This window comes from Anomaloglossus baeobatrachus, chromosome 6, assembly GCF_048569485.1.
Source record: "Anomaloglossus baeobatrachus isolate aAnoBae1 chromosome 6, aAnoBae1.hap1, whole genome shotgun sequence".
In the NCBI taxonomy this organism is placed as follows: Eukaryota; Metazoa; Chordata; class Amphibia; order Anura; family Aromobatidae; genus Anomaloglossus; species Anomaloglossus baeobatrachus.
In genome coordinates this window covers 14,882,812-14,899,510 of record NC_134358.1, presented here as the reverse complement: position 1 = coordinate 14,899,510, position 16,699 = coordinate 14,882,812, and the positions used below count along the sequence as shown (strand labels likewise).

General features: G+C 49.7%; 1 protein-coding gene across 1 annotated transcript in view; it reads left to right on the top strand.

Annotated features, from left to right (window-relative positions):
- LOC142243783 (F-box/LRR-repeat protein 6-like) overlaps positions 1-16,381 on the top strand; it is a 161,108-nt gene extending 144,727 nt beyond the window's left edge. The window contains exons 3-9 of the mRNA XM_075315984.1: positions 12,816-12,879; positions 13,350-13,481; positions 14,884-14,991; positions 15,087-15,188; positions 15,259-15,493; positions 15,890-16,121; positions 16,192-16,381. Coding sequence (XP_075172099.1) covers positions 12,816-12,879; positions 13,350-13,481; positions 14,884-14,991; positions 15,087-15,188; positions 15,259-15,493; positions 15,890-16,121; positions 16,192-16,348 — 1,030 coding nt within the window. The 3' untranslated portion in view covers positions 16,349-16,381. The remainder of the gene's footprint in view (positions 1-12,815; positions 12,880-13,349; positions 13,482-14,883; positions 14,992-15,086; positions 15,189-15,258; positions 15,494-15,889; positions 16,122-16,191) is intronic.
- Positions 16,382-16,699: the final 318 nt, after the last annotated feature.

Below are 16,699 nucleotides of genomic sequence, written 5' to 3'. Positions count from 1 at the left end.
TCCCCTCCTGCAGCAACAGAACCCCGCTGTGAAATCTCTGGGGACCCCACATTTGCTGTGGTAGCCCCCACCCCACACACTGGTCCTCCCCCTGCAGCACCCTGCTCTCTGCTTATCCCTGCAGAGGGCAACAGATCCCAGCTCACTGGCTGATCACTTGTAGAGGCATTGTCACACCTTTCTCTGACCCCCTCCCCTCCTGTCACAGCTGCAGCTGAGTGTGTGTCTATGGTGTCTATGCAAGCAGAAAAATCAGAGTTCACTCCCTCCTCCCTTACATCATTCATAGATAACACATTAACATTGTCCGGAGGCACGTCAGTACTGGCTGAAGGTTCAGCCCTTGGGGGGGGCCCAAACTGGGAGGTTATCTGCCCCAAATCTGTCCCAAGTAGCACGTTTGCGGGGATCCGATCAGTTACCCCCACCTCTCTCACCCCTCGCCATGCGCCCCAGTCCACATAAATGCCAGCAACAGGCAGCGCCGGGTCAATGCCTCCAATCCCGGAGACAGCGAGGGTTTTTCCAGGTATCAAGTCTTGGGGGGACACCATCTCAGGCCGCACCAGAGTCACCTCCGAGGCGCTGTCTCGCAGTCCTATGGTCACAGACCGGCCGACGGTGACAGGTTGGAAGCTGTCCAGGGACCTACCACCACCCCCACCCACACAATACACCTTGGGCGGCCCTTGGGACGGGGACGGAGCCGGGGCCTTGGGACGCTGAGGGCACATGGCCTTAAAGTGTCCAGGTAGGTTGCACTGGTGGCACCGTCTTGGTTCTGCCACGGGCCTGGAGAGGGGAGTTGAGGGGGACACCCCCTGCAGTCTAGGGGCAGGTGGGGCAGTCGCAGAATTCATCTTACCCCCTCTCCAGGTGCTGCTGGTGGCTGCTCTCCTGGCCTCAGGAGCCCGATTGTTGGTGTAGTCATCGGCCAGGGCAGCTGTAGCCGTGGACCCCTTTGGCTTCTGGTCTCGGATGAACTGGCGGAGATCCTCAGGGCAGTTCCACAAGAGTTGCTCTGTGATGACCAAGTCTAGGATCTCTGGTCCGGTGGTAAGCTGCAGGCCTTGGGTCCAGTGGTCGGCAGCTCGGGCAAGTGCCCGCCGGTGGTCAGCCCAGGAGTCCTTTGGTCCCTTCTGCAGGGTCCGGAACTTCTTGCGGTAGGACTCCGGAGTGAGGTTGTACTGTTGGATCAGGGCCCGCTTGATGGTGTCGTAGCCCTGATCTGCCTCAGTAGGCAAGTCCCCAAGGATTTCCAGGGCCTTACCCCTTAAACGGGGGGTCAGGTATTTGGCCCACTGGTCCTTGTCCAGATGGTGCTGCAAGCAAGTCCGTTCAAAAGCAGTCAGGAAAGAGTCCAAGTCTCCATCCTTCTCCAGCACTGGGAAGTCCTCAACACGGACCTTTGGAAGTTTGGTGTCTTGAAGGTCACGTGTGGCTGATGAGGGCCGGAGCTGAGCTAGCTGCAGCTGGTGGTCACGGTCTGCCTGTTGCTGTCGCTCTTCATGCGCTGCCTGCCGCTCCGCAGCCTCAGCCTCACGCGCTGCTTGCCGCTCCGCAGCCTCAGCGTCACGCGCTGCCTGTCGCTCACGCTCGGCCATGAGTATCTCGTAGGTATCCCGGTCTCCAGCCATAAGCCTGGCCAAGGCAGCTTGAAGGAGGGCCTCTGCACCTCTCAGGCCAGAGGGATTGGCAAGTGGTGATCTGCGGCACGCTGCAGAGCCAGGTGATTCACTGTCCATTTCAGAGCGGAGGACTGGCATCTGGCTCGTTGAGGACCCTTGGGCGAGCTCCTCCTCATTTTGTCCAGCAGTGCCAGGTTGTGCGATGTCCTCTGCAGAGCTGTTCTCTGGCGTCGGGCTCTTGGAGGGCTCGTGGACAACCTCCTCATCGTCTCTGGCCTGAGCATCGGCCATTCCTTTGGCTTTGCTCCTGGTGCTCTCAGCCATTCTTGCAGACTTTTGGTCACTGACACAGAACTGACACCTGATGCGCCCACACACCTTACAGTATCTGCACTCTGACACTCTAGTGTTGAGCTAGTCTGAAGACCCCAGCAGCCACAGCTGCTGCAGGCAGTCTTTAGTGTCTGGGAGTATGGGTCTCACACTCACACACACTATTATCTCGATCCCACCGCTATGCCACCAATATGTCACGAACCACCGGGGGGGTCACTCAGAAATCCCCCGCGCTGGCTACCAGTACGTCACAATCGGGGGGTAACAAGTGGGGGTCGCCCCTCCTTTATACCTCCCGACCGACAGACAGAGCACGTGACGCGCTCTCTAGCGCCCCTCTTATAGTCAGGCCAATTATGGAATTGCCCGACAATAAGCAAGGAGGCCGCTATACTACTTATGCCGATTATTGAAGGGTCCCCGGTGAGAGTAGGGTATATATTCCCCCGACCTCCGCGGGCGGAATATATAAAACCTCCCCGAATCTCACTGGCCTCCCCACAATAATCCTTGGCACAACTCACTGCCACCAACCGCTTCACGGTAACTATTAGCCGAACACACCGACGTGGGGATTCAAGATCGAGATAACAGAACAGCCCAAGATTAATTATATAATTTAATCAGCCTAAAGCACACTAGAAACTACAATATATACAATAGGGAATCTACAGAATATACATATGTCAGAGTACAGTTACAGATAAAGCATGGTTTACAAACAGGCATACACAGTTCCAGCAGTTACCTTGTGCGTCTGGCCACAGGGGGGCGCTGTAGACCAGGTTTCTAGGATCCTTCCCACAGATGTTTCCTACACGTGACCCCCAGCGAAAGAACCCTGGAAAATGGCCGAAGTAGGGTTATCAACCTGGGCAAATCCAGGTCCCCTCCTACCTTAGTGACCTCACAGGGAAGCACTGCCACTCCCCCTGCATGGAGTCAGAGTAATATCCCAGAAGGGGCTATTACCTGCAACTCCGGACTGGGAGGTCCGATCGGGATGGTTCTGGTGCCATCAGATCCGCCCGGGTCCCCTCTGCATTTTGAGTCCAAGCACGACTCATTTACCGGACTCCTACTAGCAGTGCTCTATATCTCGCCGCCCCAGGGTGCCATATAGACGTCGAGGATATGCACAGATTCGGCTCGAAGTCCCGATTTTAACGATGTAGGGGGTGTATGGCTGAGACGCACGGTAATATCATAACTGGGTATGATATTACGGAGCCAGCAGTATGCTCTCCTGTGGTGATTAGCTTCCTTTTGGTTTTGCCAGGTCACTGTCCACTTTCTTTGATGAGCGGACACAGCTCCCAGGGGCTCTTCCTCTCTCTCTTTGTTTTAGAGGCCTGAGAGAACACTAATCTCCATATCAGAGGAGATGGCTGTTGGAGGTGTAAGTGGAACACAGACCAGTTCCTTTGACACCTATCTGCTAAACAAACCGTTTATCCCTGTGGTAAATTTTCTGATTGAAGGAGTTGTGTGAAGGAAAGGGGGGGTGACACCAGGAGAGGGCTTCCTGACATAACTTGAATATCATGATTTATCGTCATATCTCCGGATTTACCTCACACTGATCGTCGCCATTTTCTCCTCTTCTCTCTTCCTACTTCTTCAACATCTTTTCCTGCTTCATTTCCAGTGTCCTGAAGGTCACTTTCAATAGACAGCACATGTCTGTGGCCACCTTGGGGATGATTTTCATTAGAAACATTACAGACAGAATCATTTTCTGACAATTCAGGTTGTCCATTTCCACAATCTTAAATTTCTCTAACGCTAACTTGTGAAATTCATGGACCAAATGACAGACATTCCTGATTTTCTTTTTCTCTTGATTAAAAGACACCGTAGATTCTACACGTGAATTCTCAAGTTCACACTCCCCATTAAGCCTTACCCACAACTCCTCTACATTAGAAATATCTGAGTATGTGAACTGTAATTTACTTTGTTTAGAAAAAGAAGAGATAAAATCCATTTTCTTACCTGGAATGACCCAACCGTGAATGGATGATCCCCTGAGACTTGATTCACCTCGTTCAGCACGTCACATACTTTATGGACTGACTTCCATCCTGTTCCTTCAAAGACATGTCAAAGGATGATCTTCTGTGGCTTTACGAATTCTTCAAACTTCATTTAAACAAACGCATGCGTATTTTTAGGTTCTCGTTTGATTTACGGTAAACACAGTTCTGTGCAATTCCCTCAGACTTTTGGACAAGTTCCTTATTCATCAGCACTGCCCCAACTTGTTGTACAAAAGGTTAGTGAAATGATACAAAAACAACAAAAAAACAACAATAGCCAGCATCAAAAGGAAAAATGACCACACAGGCCAAAATGGGAAAAACACCTGTGTCAATCAATTAAGCTGACTCGCCATTGTAAAAAATATATCCCTTAAATATATTTTTCTTTATATACGCGATGAGATATAAGAACCAATAGACTTCAAAAATGTAAAAATAAATAATGTATTTATATTGAGTAAAAATGATTGACAAAAAATAGAAGAGTTGATTAATTACAGAGAAGGAAAACAATATTCTTCGTTAGCTTACGTGAGGAGTTAATAATAGTCCATATCTTTACTCAATAGAAGACTTCATTCATCTTTCCCAGGTTCCTGAATGGTTAGGCAAGGATGATATGCTGTAGGCCTGACACCATGTGTTGCTTCATCTTGGATAGGTGAATGGGTTTGGGTTCAGCAGCCTCGACATGTGTCCTTCTGCAGGGACGATCCCCCTCTGCCTCCGGTCTTCCTCCCCGTGAGAAGTGTCATGGTATATATGTCCAATGCAGCTGCTCATAAGGGCTATTTAAGGAGATCCTACTATACGCATGATGTAACCACTAGAAGTTTCCAGATAGTCCTGTGTGTATATATATATATATATATATATATATATTCTATGTCAGCATTTATCTATATTCAATACAGATACCTTAATATTAATTCCTATACGTACTGTTATCAGTAAATTCTGCCATCTAAAGATCTATTATCTGGATGTATTATATTATAAATTATTTAATAAATGTGAAATTATTACAGACTACAGCTGCTCTGTCACAGTGCACGGGCATGGCTACAGCCGCTCTGTCACAGTATATGGGCATGGCTGCAGCCGCTCTGTCAGTCAGTGCATTGGTCGTGGCTACAGCCGCTCTGTCACAGTATATGGGCATGGCTGCAGCCGCTCTGTCAGTCAGTGCATTGGTCGTGTCTACAGCTGCTCTGTCAGTCAGTGCAGGGGCATGGCTACAGCTGCTCTCTCACAGTACAGGGGCATGGCTACAGCTGCTCTGTCAGTGGGTATAGAGGGAATGGCTACAATGTAAAATACAGTGGCTTATAATGAAAATGAGCTAAAACGCTGTTATGCAGCGTGGCATAAAAAGCACCGGGGGCGTTCATATGCGGCATACCAGTAGATCCAGAACTGGAAGAGACATTTGTGGTTGGCAAAGTGGTGTCACATATGGATGACAGTGGCCTCATGTGCCGACCCTTATAATGTTAAACAAACCGCTACGGCATGTATGCTGGGCAGGTCAGCCCCGGTGAGGATGGATCTGGCCTGCATAATAGTAGCAAGGGCGATCTCAGGCGCTAACATGGTATATAGTGTGTGTTAAGCAATAAGGCTGTGTCCACACGCTGCGTTCTGTAATTGTCATAAAAAATGCACCCTCTAGTAAATACTGCGTTTGCCAAAAAAATGCCACCAAAAGGCATTTTGGATGCATTTTGCATGAATTTTAGATGCATTTGACAGTGCGGTCCCACGGCGATTCAGCTCTGCTACATGCCCACTGACAGCAGATAGAGACATGAGCCGCGCAATGAGAATGAACTTCACCCGACTTCATTGTCATCGTGCTGCTCTGTCTTTGTGTGCTGTCATGAAGTCAGATGAACCTCTGAGGTCAGTGTCAGGACACAGGGGTCCACAGCAGTGACGTCAGAGCTTCACCTGAGTTCACTGTCATTGCGCAGCTCTGTTTCTATGTCGCGGCCTGATTTGCAGTCACAGGTGAATGGACTCACCAGTGACTGCAAATCAGCTGAGTGACTGAAGTGAGCCGCGCGATCAGCGGTGCCGTCACTCAGGTTACCCACGGCCACAGCTGAAGTCCTCCACCTGAGGTGGAGTGAATGACGTCACCGCTGATAGCACAACTCACTTCAGTAGCTGTGTGGAACTCACAGCTAGCGGTCATCCTTTATAGCTGCTCGCTGTCAGCTTCCGATGTAGCAGAGCTGAAAGCATCGTGGGACCTTGTGTGGATAACGTCGGACCTGGAGGGGTGTTTGGGGATTAATAAAGTGGTGAAAGAGGGTTTTTTTTGTCTTTTATTCCAAATAAAGGATTTTTTGGGTGTATGTGTCTTTTTACTTTCACTTACAGGTTAATCATTCGGGGTGTATCATAGATGCCTGCCATGATTAACCTGGGACTTAGTGACAGCTATGGGCTGCCATTAACTCCTTATTACCCCGATTGCCAACGCACCATGGTTTTCATACCATGTTCTGGCTATGCACTACGTGACGCTTTTCGGCAGCAGAGATCCTTTTTCTTTCCCATATTGCTTGAAATCTGTGGCTACGAAATAGTGTGGAACGTCCTCAGTGGACTAAGTAATTATCACGGGTGAGATTGATGTCAGTGATCCAAAGACCCCAAGGCACAAAACCTCAAGAAGGTTATGGAGAGAACACACACACACACACCCACAGACACACACACTGCCTATTTGGAGATGTATCAGTAATCACATATCTGATGTGCAATGAGACCAGGCTGTCCTTACATCTCGCACTGAGCTGTTGTGGGCCGGCCCTTTTGCTTATAATTGGTCCGCATCATACAGGTATAAGTAGGACACGCCCCCAGTGAAATCTTTCTGATAGCGCCCACTTGGATATAGCAAACGTTAACTCCTTAGGCGACAAATACTTTTATTGCCAATATCTCTGCAATGGAGAGGAAGCTGAAAACAAAAGTTTGATTCCACTCTGCAGCTATGACTACATTTGGTGTCCAATTTAACATGTAAAATTTGGTGACCTGAAATCTTTTGTCGGAAGAAATATAAAGAAGTAAAATAATGTAATTGCATAAATCTGTACAGCCTTACATTAATACTTTGGTGATGTCCCCTTTGAATTTCTGTCACATTTAGTCTTTTTGGGTCAGGGTCTATCACCTCTAGAATCGCTGATCTTTGCCCCCTCCTCTCCCCCTGGCAAATTGCGGGGGTCTCCTGCCTACAGCGCCCTCTTCAGGTTAACACAGATTTCCCCTTGGTCTCAGGTCTGGGCTCGGCCGTTCCAGAACTTCTATCTTTTCCTGGTGACACCATTCTTTGCTGATATGGGGGTCGCTTTGGGGCATTGTGCTGAAAGGTTAACCCCTTCACCACCCAGCCTATTTTGACCTTACTGACCTCGCCATTTTGCGCAATTCTGACCAGTGTCCCTTTATGAGATAATAACTCTGGATCGCTTCAACGGATCCTAGTGATTCTGAATGTTTTTTCGTGACATATTCGGCTTCATGTTAGTGGTAAATTTAGGTTGATAATTTTTGCATTTATTTGTGAAATACTCAAAAAATTGGTGAAAATTTCGCAAATCTGAGAGATATGTCACACAAAATAGTTACTAAATAACATTTCCCACTTGTCTACTGTGCAATTTTCAAAACAATTTTTTTTTTCGTTAGGAAATTTCTCATTATTTCCAACAAAATGTACCAAAAAAAATTTTTTAGGGACCACACCACATTTGAAGTGACTTTGAGAAACCTATGTGACAGAAAGTACCCCCTTTCTAAAACTGCACCCCTCACTCTACTCAAAACTATATCCAAGAAGTTTATTAACCCTTTTAAGTGCTTCACTGGAATCAAAGCAATGTGGAAGAAAAAAATGAAAATTTTACTTTTTTACCCAAAAATGTTACTATAGCATTTTCACAAGGGTATCAGAAAAAAATGCATCATAAGATTAATTGTGCAATTTCTCCTTCGTGCGCCGATATCTCATATGTGGAGGAAATCAATTGTTCGGCAAGGCTCGGAAGGGAAGGAGCGCCATTTGACTTTTCAAACACAAAATTGTCTGGAATTGTTAGCGGATGCCATGTTGCGTTTGGAGACCCCCTGAGGTGCCTAAACAATGGAGCTCCCCCACAAGTGACCCCATTTTGGAAAGTAGACCCCTCATTGAATGTTTAGTGAGCACTTTGAACCCCTGGGGGTTCAAAATTGTTACTAAGTAGCTTTTTTTTCACAAGGGTATCAGGAAAAAATACACCATCAAATTTGTTGTGCAATTTCTCCTGAGTACACAGATACCTCATATGTGGTGGAAATCAAATATTTGGGCCCACAGCAGGGCTCGGAAGGCGAGGAGCGCCATTTGATTAGCTCCAAAAGTCAAATGGCACTCTTTGCCTTCTGAGCCCTGTCGTACGCACAAACAGTGGTTTATGACCACATATGAGGTATTTGTGTGTATTCAGGAGAAATTGCCCAACAAATTTTAGGATCCATGTCATCCTTTTGCCCATGTGAAAATTAAAAAAATTGAGGGTAAAAGAAAAGTTTTGTGAAAAAAAAAGTATTTTTTCATTTTTACGGATCAATTTGTGAAGCGCCTGGGCGTTCAAAGTGCTCACTATGCATCTAGATAAGTTCCTTGGGGGGTCTAGTTTCCAAACTGGGGTCACTTGTGGGGGAGCTCCAATGTTTAGGCACACATGGGCTCTCCATAGGCGGACATGGTGTCCGCTAACAATTTGAATGGAGAATTAGCTCCAATTGTTAGCGTACACCATGTCGCATATGGAGAGTATGTAGTGTATGTCAGGTTGGTGTGTGGTTTGGTGTAATGTATGTCAGGTTGGTGTGTGTGTGGTGTTTACTACACCACACACAGCAACCTAACATACACTACGTCAGGTTGGTGTGTGTGGTGTAGTGTATGTCAGGTTGGTATGTGTGGTGTAGTGTATACCACACACCAACCTGACATACACTACACCACACACACCACATCGTGACATACACTACGTCAGGTTGGTGCGTGTGGTGTAGTGTATGTCAGGTTGGTGGCGGAGGAAGAGTGGGAGGAATAGAGAAAAGTGGGGTCCTCTCCCTCACTACCAGCTTCAGAGGCATATGCCTCCTCACCTGAGTACACCGTTTGTGACTGGGACGAGCGGGACATTTTGTGTGTGCGTGTGTAAAAAAAAAAAAACCCACTAAACTTTATTGTACGTGCGAGTGTCTGGTGAAACTTTCTACTGCAGGTATGGGGGCTGAGGAGATGCAGGAGCCAGCAGCAGGGGGGTGATCATAGTGCCGGGGGGGGGGGGTGATCACTGGGGTGGGGGGTGAGCACTGGCGGCAGCAGCAGGGGGATGAGCACTGGGGCACGAGGGAGAGGGGGTGAGCGCTGTGGCAGGAAGGAGGAAGGTGAGCACTGGGGCAGGAGGGGGGAGGTGAGCACTGGGGCAGGAGGGAGGAGGTGAGCACTGGGGCAGGAGGGGGTGTCAGCATGCGGCAGGAGGGGGGTGAGCACTGGAACAGGAGGGGGGTGAGCACTGGGGCAGGAGGGGGGTGAGCACTGGGGCAGCAAGGGCCCAATTACTGGCGGCGGCAGCAGCAGGAGCCAGATCACTGGCGGCGGCAGCAGCAGGAGCCAGATCACTGGCGGCAGCAGCAACAGGAGCCAGATCACTGGCGGCAGCAGCAGGGGCCCTCACAGCACTCAGTAGGGGGCCTTATGCTAGCCGACTGGCTGGCAGAAGCAGGGCAGTGAGTGATTACAGGGCAGGGGGAGGGAGCGGAGGTCAGGGTGGGGGGTGAAATCGGACGATGGGGGAGAGCGGAGGTTAGTGTTGGGGGAGTGGAATCGGACGACAGGGGGAAGCGGAAGACGGCAGAGGGAAGCAAATATATTACCGGATGGCAGCAGATCGCAGTGGCAGCGGGGTGATCGGCAGTGGTAGATCGCGGTGGCAACGACAGCAAGGGATCTCGATCTTCAGTGTTTATAGAGAGGATGAGGCTGAAGAGGGCGGGCACCCACCGGTCACACCGCCCCTCCACATCTGATTGCAGGCATAGCGTCACATGGATGCTAGCGCCAATTAGATTGGGGGGGTGTAGGGGGAGACACAGAGGTCACCCTGCTCCAGCCAATGGCAGATGATATTGAATCATCGGCCATGGCTGGATTGTAATATTTCACCAAGTTTCAATGCTGAAATATTACAGTCGTTCTGATTAAAGGTGAAGATGGCACTTTGAACAGCCATTTAGAGTGATCTTAACAATGGTGGGGGGGCAAAGCCACCCCCACTGGGCTCAACTACAGGTCCTCACGTAGCTGCAGCGCTGGTGACATTTCAGTAACCCTGGTCACCAGCGCTGCAGAAACGGAAACCCGCCATAACGCATACGATGCATCAAGGGTCGGGAAGGCACTAACTTTCATGTTGCATACGGTGCTTTAAGGGTCGGGAAGGGGTTAAATACCTCCTCATTTTCAGCTTTTTAGTAGAGGCCGGAAGGTTTCGATGCGGTATTGTTTGATGTTTTCTTAATTTCCTCCCTCTTGGCTAAAGCTCTAAGTCCAGCTGCTGAAAACCCACCACAATGCTGCCCCCAGCAGGCCTCACTGTGGGCAGGGGATCTTCTGGGGATGTGTGGTGCTGACTTTGCACCTTCTTGAATTATGGCCAAAAAGTTCTTTCTTGGTCTTAACATAGAGAACACATTTCCCACATGCTTTTGGCACATGTGATGGGATTTTTGGTAAAACACAGCCGGGTCTTGATGTACAGTAAGAAATGGTTCACTCTTTCCCCCTCCCCAACAGACCGGATGTATGAATAAGGCTAGTTTCATACTTGCGTTGAACGGTATCCGTTTCATTGCGTTGTGTGACGGATGCAACGGATGTGTTGCATATAGTGGTGCAACGGATGCTGCAAAACAACGGAATCCGTTTTGATTTTTATTTTTTTTTTTACAGTTTACCGGCGGCAGACTATTGTGAACGATCAGCTGATCGCTCCCAGTAGCCGGCCGCCGGGTGATCATCTGATCGCTCCCCGTAGCCGGCCGCCGGGTGATCAGCTGATCGCTCACAGCAACCGGTCGCCGGGTGATCAGCTGATCGCTCACAGCAGCCGACCGCCGGGTGATCAGCTGATCGCTCCCAGTAGCCGGCCGCCGGGTGATCGCTCGGCCGCCAAGAATGTGTGCGGGGGGTGGAGTGAGGAGTGGGTGGAGCCGAGTGGGGCCATGGCGCTGAGGACAGGTGAGTGTGCGTGTGTGTATGTATATGTATGTGTGTATGTGTGTGTGTATGTACATACATGCGGAGTGGAGTGCGGGAGGGGGCGGAGCCAAGCGGGGAAGTGTCGGGCTCCCTGCACACGTAGCGAGGGTAAATATCGGCAAAGCACTTTGCTTGGTTACCCGATATTTACCTTGGTTACGGGTGCAGGGAGCCAGAGAGGGCATGCGCAGTGAAATCCAACGGATTGCGCTGCTCAAAAAAACGTTACATGCTGCGATCCTCCCGCCCGGCGCAGCGTCAAAATAACGACGCTGCGTCGTCCAGCGGATGCAACGCTGACACTTGCGTTACAGTGCGTCGTCCATACAAGTCTATGGAGAATAGCGCAGTGCATTAACGGACTGCGCTATTCTCCATAGTGACGGACTGCTGAATGCAAGTGTGAAAGTAGCCTAACACAACCAGTACTGGCCATAAATACCTGCAGCTCCTTTAATGTTGCTGTTGGCCTCTTTCCACCTCCATACCAATTTTCTACCATGGACCATCTTCACGTGGTCCATGTGTTAAGGGGGGCATAATTTAAGGTGATGCAATCCAAGTTATACATCCACATCTTAAACCCATCTGCATTTCATATCATGAGTCATTCGTCAGATGCATGCATGCTATTCGTCCACACAGACCAGAAAAGTACACGGATCTAGGTAGAAATATGACTGGTTTAATTGCGGAAGTTCAGATTTAAAGAAATCAATTGGCCAGGAGCCAAAACTACGTAACACGTCTCCTATTGGATAAACTGCAAAAAGAGATCATTCTGAGATATATAAGTATATGTGTTTCTTCATGTTATATTAAGCTAAGTCAGCATGAATCACTTAAGAACATAAAGTCCCATATCTGAGTACAGTTCAAACTCCATTTTGAGTCTGTTTTTTGGATATCGTTATATAATTCTTAATACTCATAACAGTCCATAACACATGGTAGATCTGATGGAAGAAATGTTTTCATCCCTTTCTCTCTCTTGGTCACTTTCCACAGTGAGACCCTTTGCTGTGTTGTCAGCTGTTTCCAGAAAATGTCAGGAAAATCCTCCTAGAACAGTGACACTTTCTTTGGCTTTAAAGGAGTACATGACGGCAGCCGAGCTCTCACTACTATGTAACATGAGCGTAAATGTGAACAGCTTATTCTGATCACCACCATGGCACCAATTATCAGTGAACACTTATACAACAGCATTTTTGTAGTTTTATTTTATTGGCCTCTTAAAAATTATTTCAGTTTGTTTCTCAGTGGTTTGTGCAGATTATCGGTGACATTAAGGTAGAAAAAGTTCTGAACTGTTTCTTCTTGGCAGGATTATTTACAAAAATCTGTCATTTTACCAGGGGCATGTAGACTTTTTATACTCACTTTTTCGGCTATCCTCTATTATTCTAGGCATCCTACCCTAAGGTCCTCACCATAATGTCTGTGATTGTAATTCTCCGCACTGCTGTTTTTCAGACTTTCTCAGGTCTCTGAGTTCTCCCTGCACCACTGGCATGATCACATCCCATTAGTTCTTCAGGTAACCCTGCATCCCTCCTCATCCGGCCTCCCTCTTCCATCCTGTGTCTCTTACCTCTGCCTCATGCCTCTCACTCTCGATGTCTCTCGCCTCTGCCTCATGCCTCTCACTCTCGATGTCTCTCGCCTCTGCCTCATACTCTCTATGTCTCTCGCCCTCCGCCTCTCACTGTCTCTATCTCTCGCTGTCTTTCGCTTTCTCTCTCGCTGCCTCTAACCTCTCGCGTTGCCTTTCACGCTGTCTCTCGCCTCCGCCACTCGCTATCACTGTCTCTCGCCGTCTCTCTCTCTCTTGCCGTCTCTCGCTCTCACCGCCTGACTCTTGCCATCTCTCGCCTCCACTTCTCGCTCTCGCCGTCTCTTGCCTCCATCTCTCACTCTTGCCGTCTCTCTCTCTCTCTCGCCTCCGCCTCTCGCTGTCTCCCACCCTCGCTGTCTGTGTCTCTCACTTTCTGTTTTTGTGTCTTGCAGAGTCTCGCCTCCTTCTGCCCATTGCTTACCTCTCTCACACTGTCTCACTGCAGTAAGGTGACAGCGGACGCTCTGGTGTCTGTAGGCGATCACTGCCCTCTTTTGTCCTCTCTTAATTTACAGAACACTGAGGTGGGTATGCTGACAGACCTAAATTTCTGGATAATGGCCTTCAGGGGTCGGTTGTGGGCTCTCCTCCCTGAGTGTGGTATGGTGTAGGTTGTGGTCCTTCCTCCCTGATTGTGGTATAGCTTGTGGTCCCTCCTCCCTGAGTGTGAGGTGTTGTAGGTTGTGGTCCCTCCTCCCTGAGTGTGGGGTGTTGTACAAGCTCCTCCCTCAATGTGGTATGGTGTAGGTTGTGGGCACTCCTCCCTGAGTGTGGTATGGTGTAGGTTGTGGGCGCTCCTCCCTGAGTGTGGTATGGTGTAGGTTGTTGGCGTTCCTCCCCGAGTCTGAGGTGTTGTACGTTGTGGGCTGTCCTGCCTGAGTGTGGTATGGTGTAGATTGTGGTCTCTCCTCCCTGAGTGTGGTATGGTGTAGATTGTGGTCTCTCCTCCCTGAGTGTGAGGTGTTGTAGGTTGTGGTCTCTCCTCCCTCAGTGTGAGGTGTTGTAGGTTGTGGGCACTCTGTCCTGAGTGTGGTGTGGTGTAGGTTGCACCCTGAGTGTGGTGTGGTGTAGGTTACACCCTGAGTGTGGTATGGTGTAGGTTGCAAACTGAGTGTGGTATGGTGCAGGTTGCACCCTGAGTGTGGTATGGTGTAGGTTGCACCCTGAGTGTGGTATGGTGTAGGTTGCACCCTGAGTGTGGTATGGTGTAGGTTGCACCCGGAGTGTGGTATAGTGTAGGTTGCACCCTGAGTGTGGTATGGTGTAGGTTGCACCCTGAGTGTGGTATGGTGTAGGTTGCACCCTGAGTGTGGTATGGTGCAGGTTGCACCCTGAGTGTGGTATGGTGTAGGTTGCACCCTGAGTGTGGTATGGTGTAGGTTGCACCCTGAGTGTGGTATGGTGTAGGTTGCACCCTGAGTGTGGTATGGTGTAGGTTGCACCCTGAGTGTGGTATGGTGTAGGTTGCACCCTGAGTGTGGTATGGTGTAGGTTGCACCCTGAGTATGGTGTAGGTTCTGGGCGCTCCTCCCTCAGTGTGGTGAGGTGTAGGTTGTGGGCGCTCCTCCCTGAATATGGTATGTTGTACGTTGTGGACACTCCTCCCTGAGTGTGGTATGGTGTACGTTGTGGACACGCCTCCCTCGGTGTGGTGTAGGTTGTGGACGCTCCTCCCTCACTGTGGTGTGGTGTAGGTTGTGGTTGCTCCTCCCTGAATATGGTGTGGTGTAGGTTGTGGTTGCTTCTCCCTTAATACGGTGTGGTATAGGTTGTGGTTGCTCCTTCCTGAGTGTGGTATGGTGTAGGTTGTGGGTGCTCTGCCCTCAGTGTGGGGTGTTGTAGGTTGCACCCTGAAAGTGGGGTGTTGGTGCAGTCGTGCCTCGGTGCTGTGAGTAGATTTTCGTTGACATGTGACTGTCTCTGCAGGTGGATAGTAAAGCCTTGCCTGTCTTTTTGGCGGTGCACGGCTCCAGTCTCCGCTGCTTGTTTTTGACCATCAACTGCCAGACCAATAGCATCCTGAGCTTGCTCGCGGTGAGACCTCTTCTGACTATAACACCCATTTTCTTCCTAGTGAATTTTTCTCCTGGGCCCCTGAATTTTGGTGTTGTCTATGTGTCTCCCATCAGAGCGGCTCCTGCCCAGAACTGAGGATGCTGGAGGTGAACCAAGGGAAAACGCATGTGCAAGTCTATGCCGAGGGTCTCCAGGCGTTTTGTCCGAAGCTAGAGGTGAGGAGGGGTCGACTGCACCCCAGTATCCTGCGCCCGTGAATATCTGACTTGTCCTCTCCACACTCAGGTTCTGCGGCTAATGAATATCGTCTTCGAGCTGAAGTTCCACTCATCTACAGGGGTCCCTGTGGGTCCTGGGTTCAGCCATCTCCACGAGCTGTCTCTCGCCACCTGCATGTTATCCCACATTACCGACACTGCTCTCAAGAGACTCCTGAGAGACTGCACCAATCTGAGAGTGCTGGATCTGCGCGGCTGCAACAGAGTCACCCCAGAGTGCATCTCTGAGCTGCCGTGCACAGGTAAGGGGGCTCTCTCTGCTTCATTTCTGGGGTCTTGGGTTGTAAGGTGGCCCTGGGAAAAAATAGCTAATGATTACGGGTTTAATGGTCGCTCCACTTATTCCACATGTGCACACCCCCATGAAATCTCTACGTACACAGTGGGTTGAGTCTCACACCCCAATGGGCACTCCACATACACCTCGTGTGCAGTCTCACACCCCCATGGGCACTCCACATACACCTCATGTGCAGTCTCACACCCCCATTGGGCTGTGTCACATGGTGGTCACGTGACAACACACCCACTCTATGGCCTTCAGTTCATATTGTACCTGCTGGTGGAGGATGGGCACAGCGCCCCCTCTCATTCATCTTCCATTTCGCCTCAGCCCCTCACCTGTTCTGTCCTTTCAGATCTGGAGAGTCTGTACCTGAACAAGCACTCCTTTGTAATGAGCTCCTTAAAGTATTGCTGCTCAATTACCAGACGATATCGGCACAGTCTGCAGGAGCTGGACCTGTCAAGGATGAGATTCAGCAAGAGTGAACTAAAAGAAGCCCTGGGCATCCTCACTGGAGACGGAACCAATGACACACTAAAGTCCCTTGTTCTCTCGGGGACTAAGGTCTCGGCGGCCGCCGTCAGGTGATCACCCTTACGTATGTTGTGCCCTGTGCCATCCTACCCTGGGCTCATACTCTTTTTCCCTCTGCAGAGACGTGCTGTCCGGCTGCCAGGCGCTCACACACCTGGACCTCTCCTCATGCCGTAACGTACCTCGGGGATTGAAGTGCGTCTACCGTGGCCGGGAGAGCATCCTGCAGTGTCTGAACAGGTTATCCAGCAGGATGCAGGAGGAAGATTTGGAGTAACTGGCTACACGAGGCACCACCATCTTGCATTACACATTGGATTTCTTACTTTCTACAGATGTAAATCGTTTTGTTTCTCCGCTTGGGAGTGAGTTACGTTTCTATAATACATTTCAAACAGTTTTGATTACTTTGTCTCAGTTTTCATTGTGTTTCCTCACCAGCACAGATGCATTGTAACGAGGTCTGCATTGTGTGAGGGCCAGGGGTCATGAGGGACTTTCTGCCTCCTGAAGGAATCAGTCGTGTTCCTGCTCACTTGCAACTTGCAGGAAGAGTAAAAGGCCAGGTCTATTTCTTGGTCGGCAAATCTTCGATCATGACTATCGGACCTGCTACGCACTTGTCTCA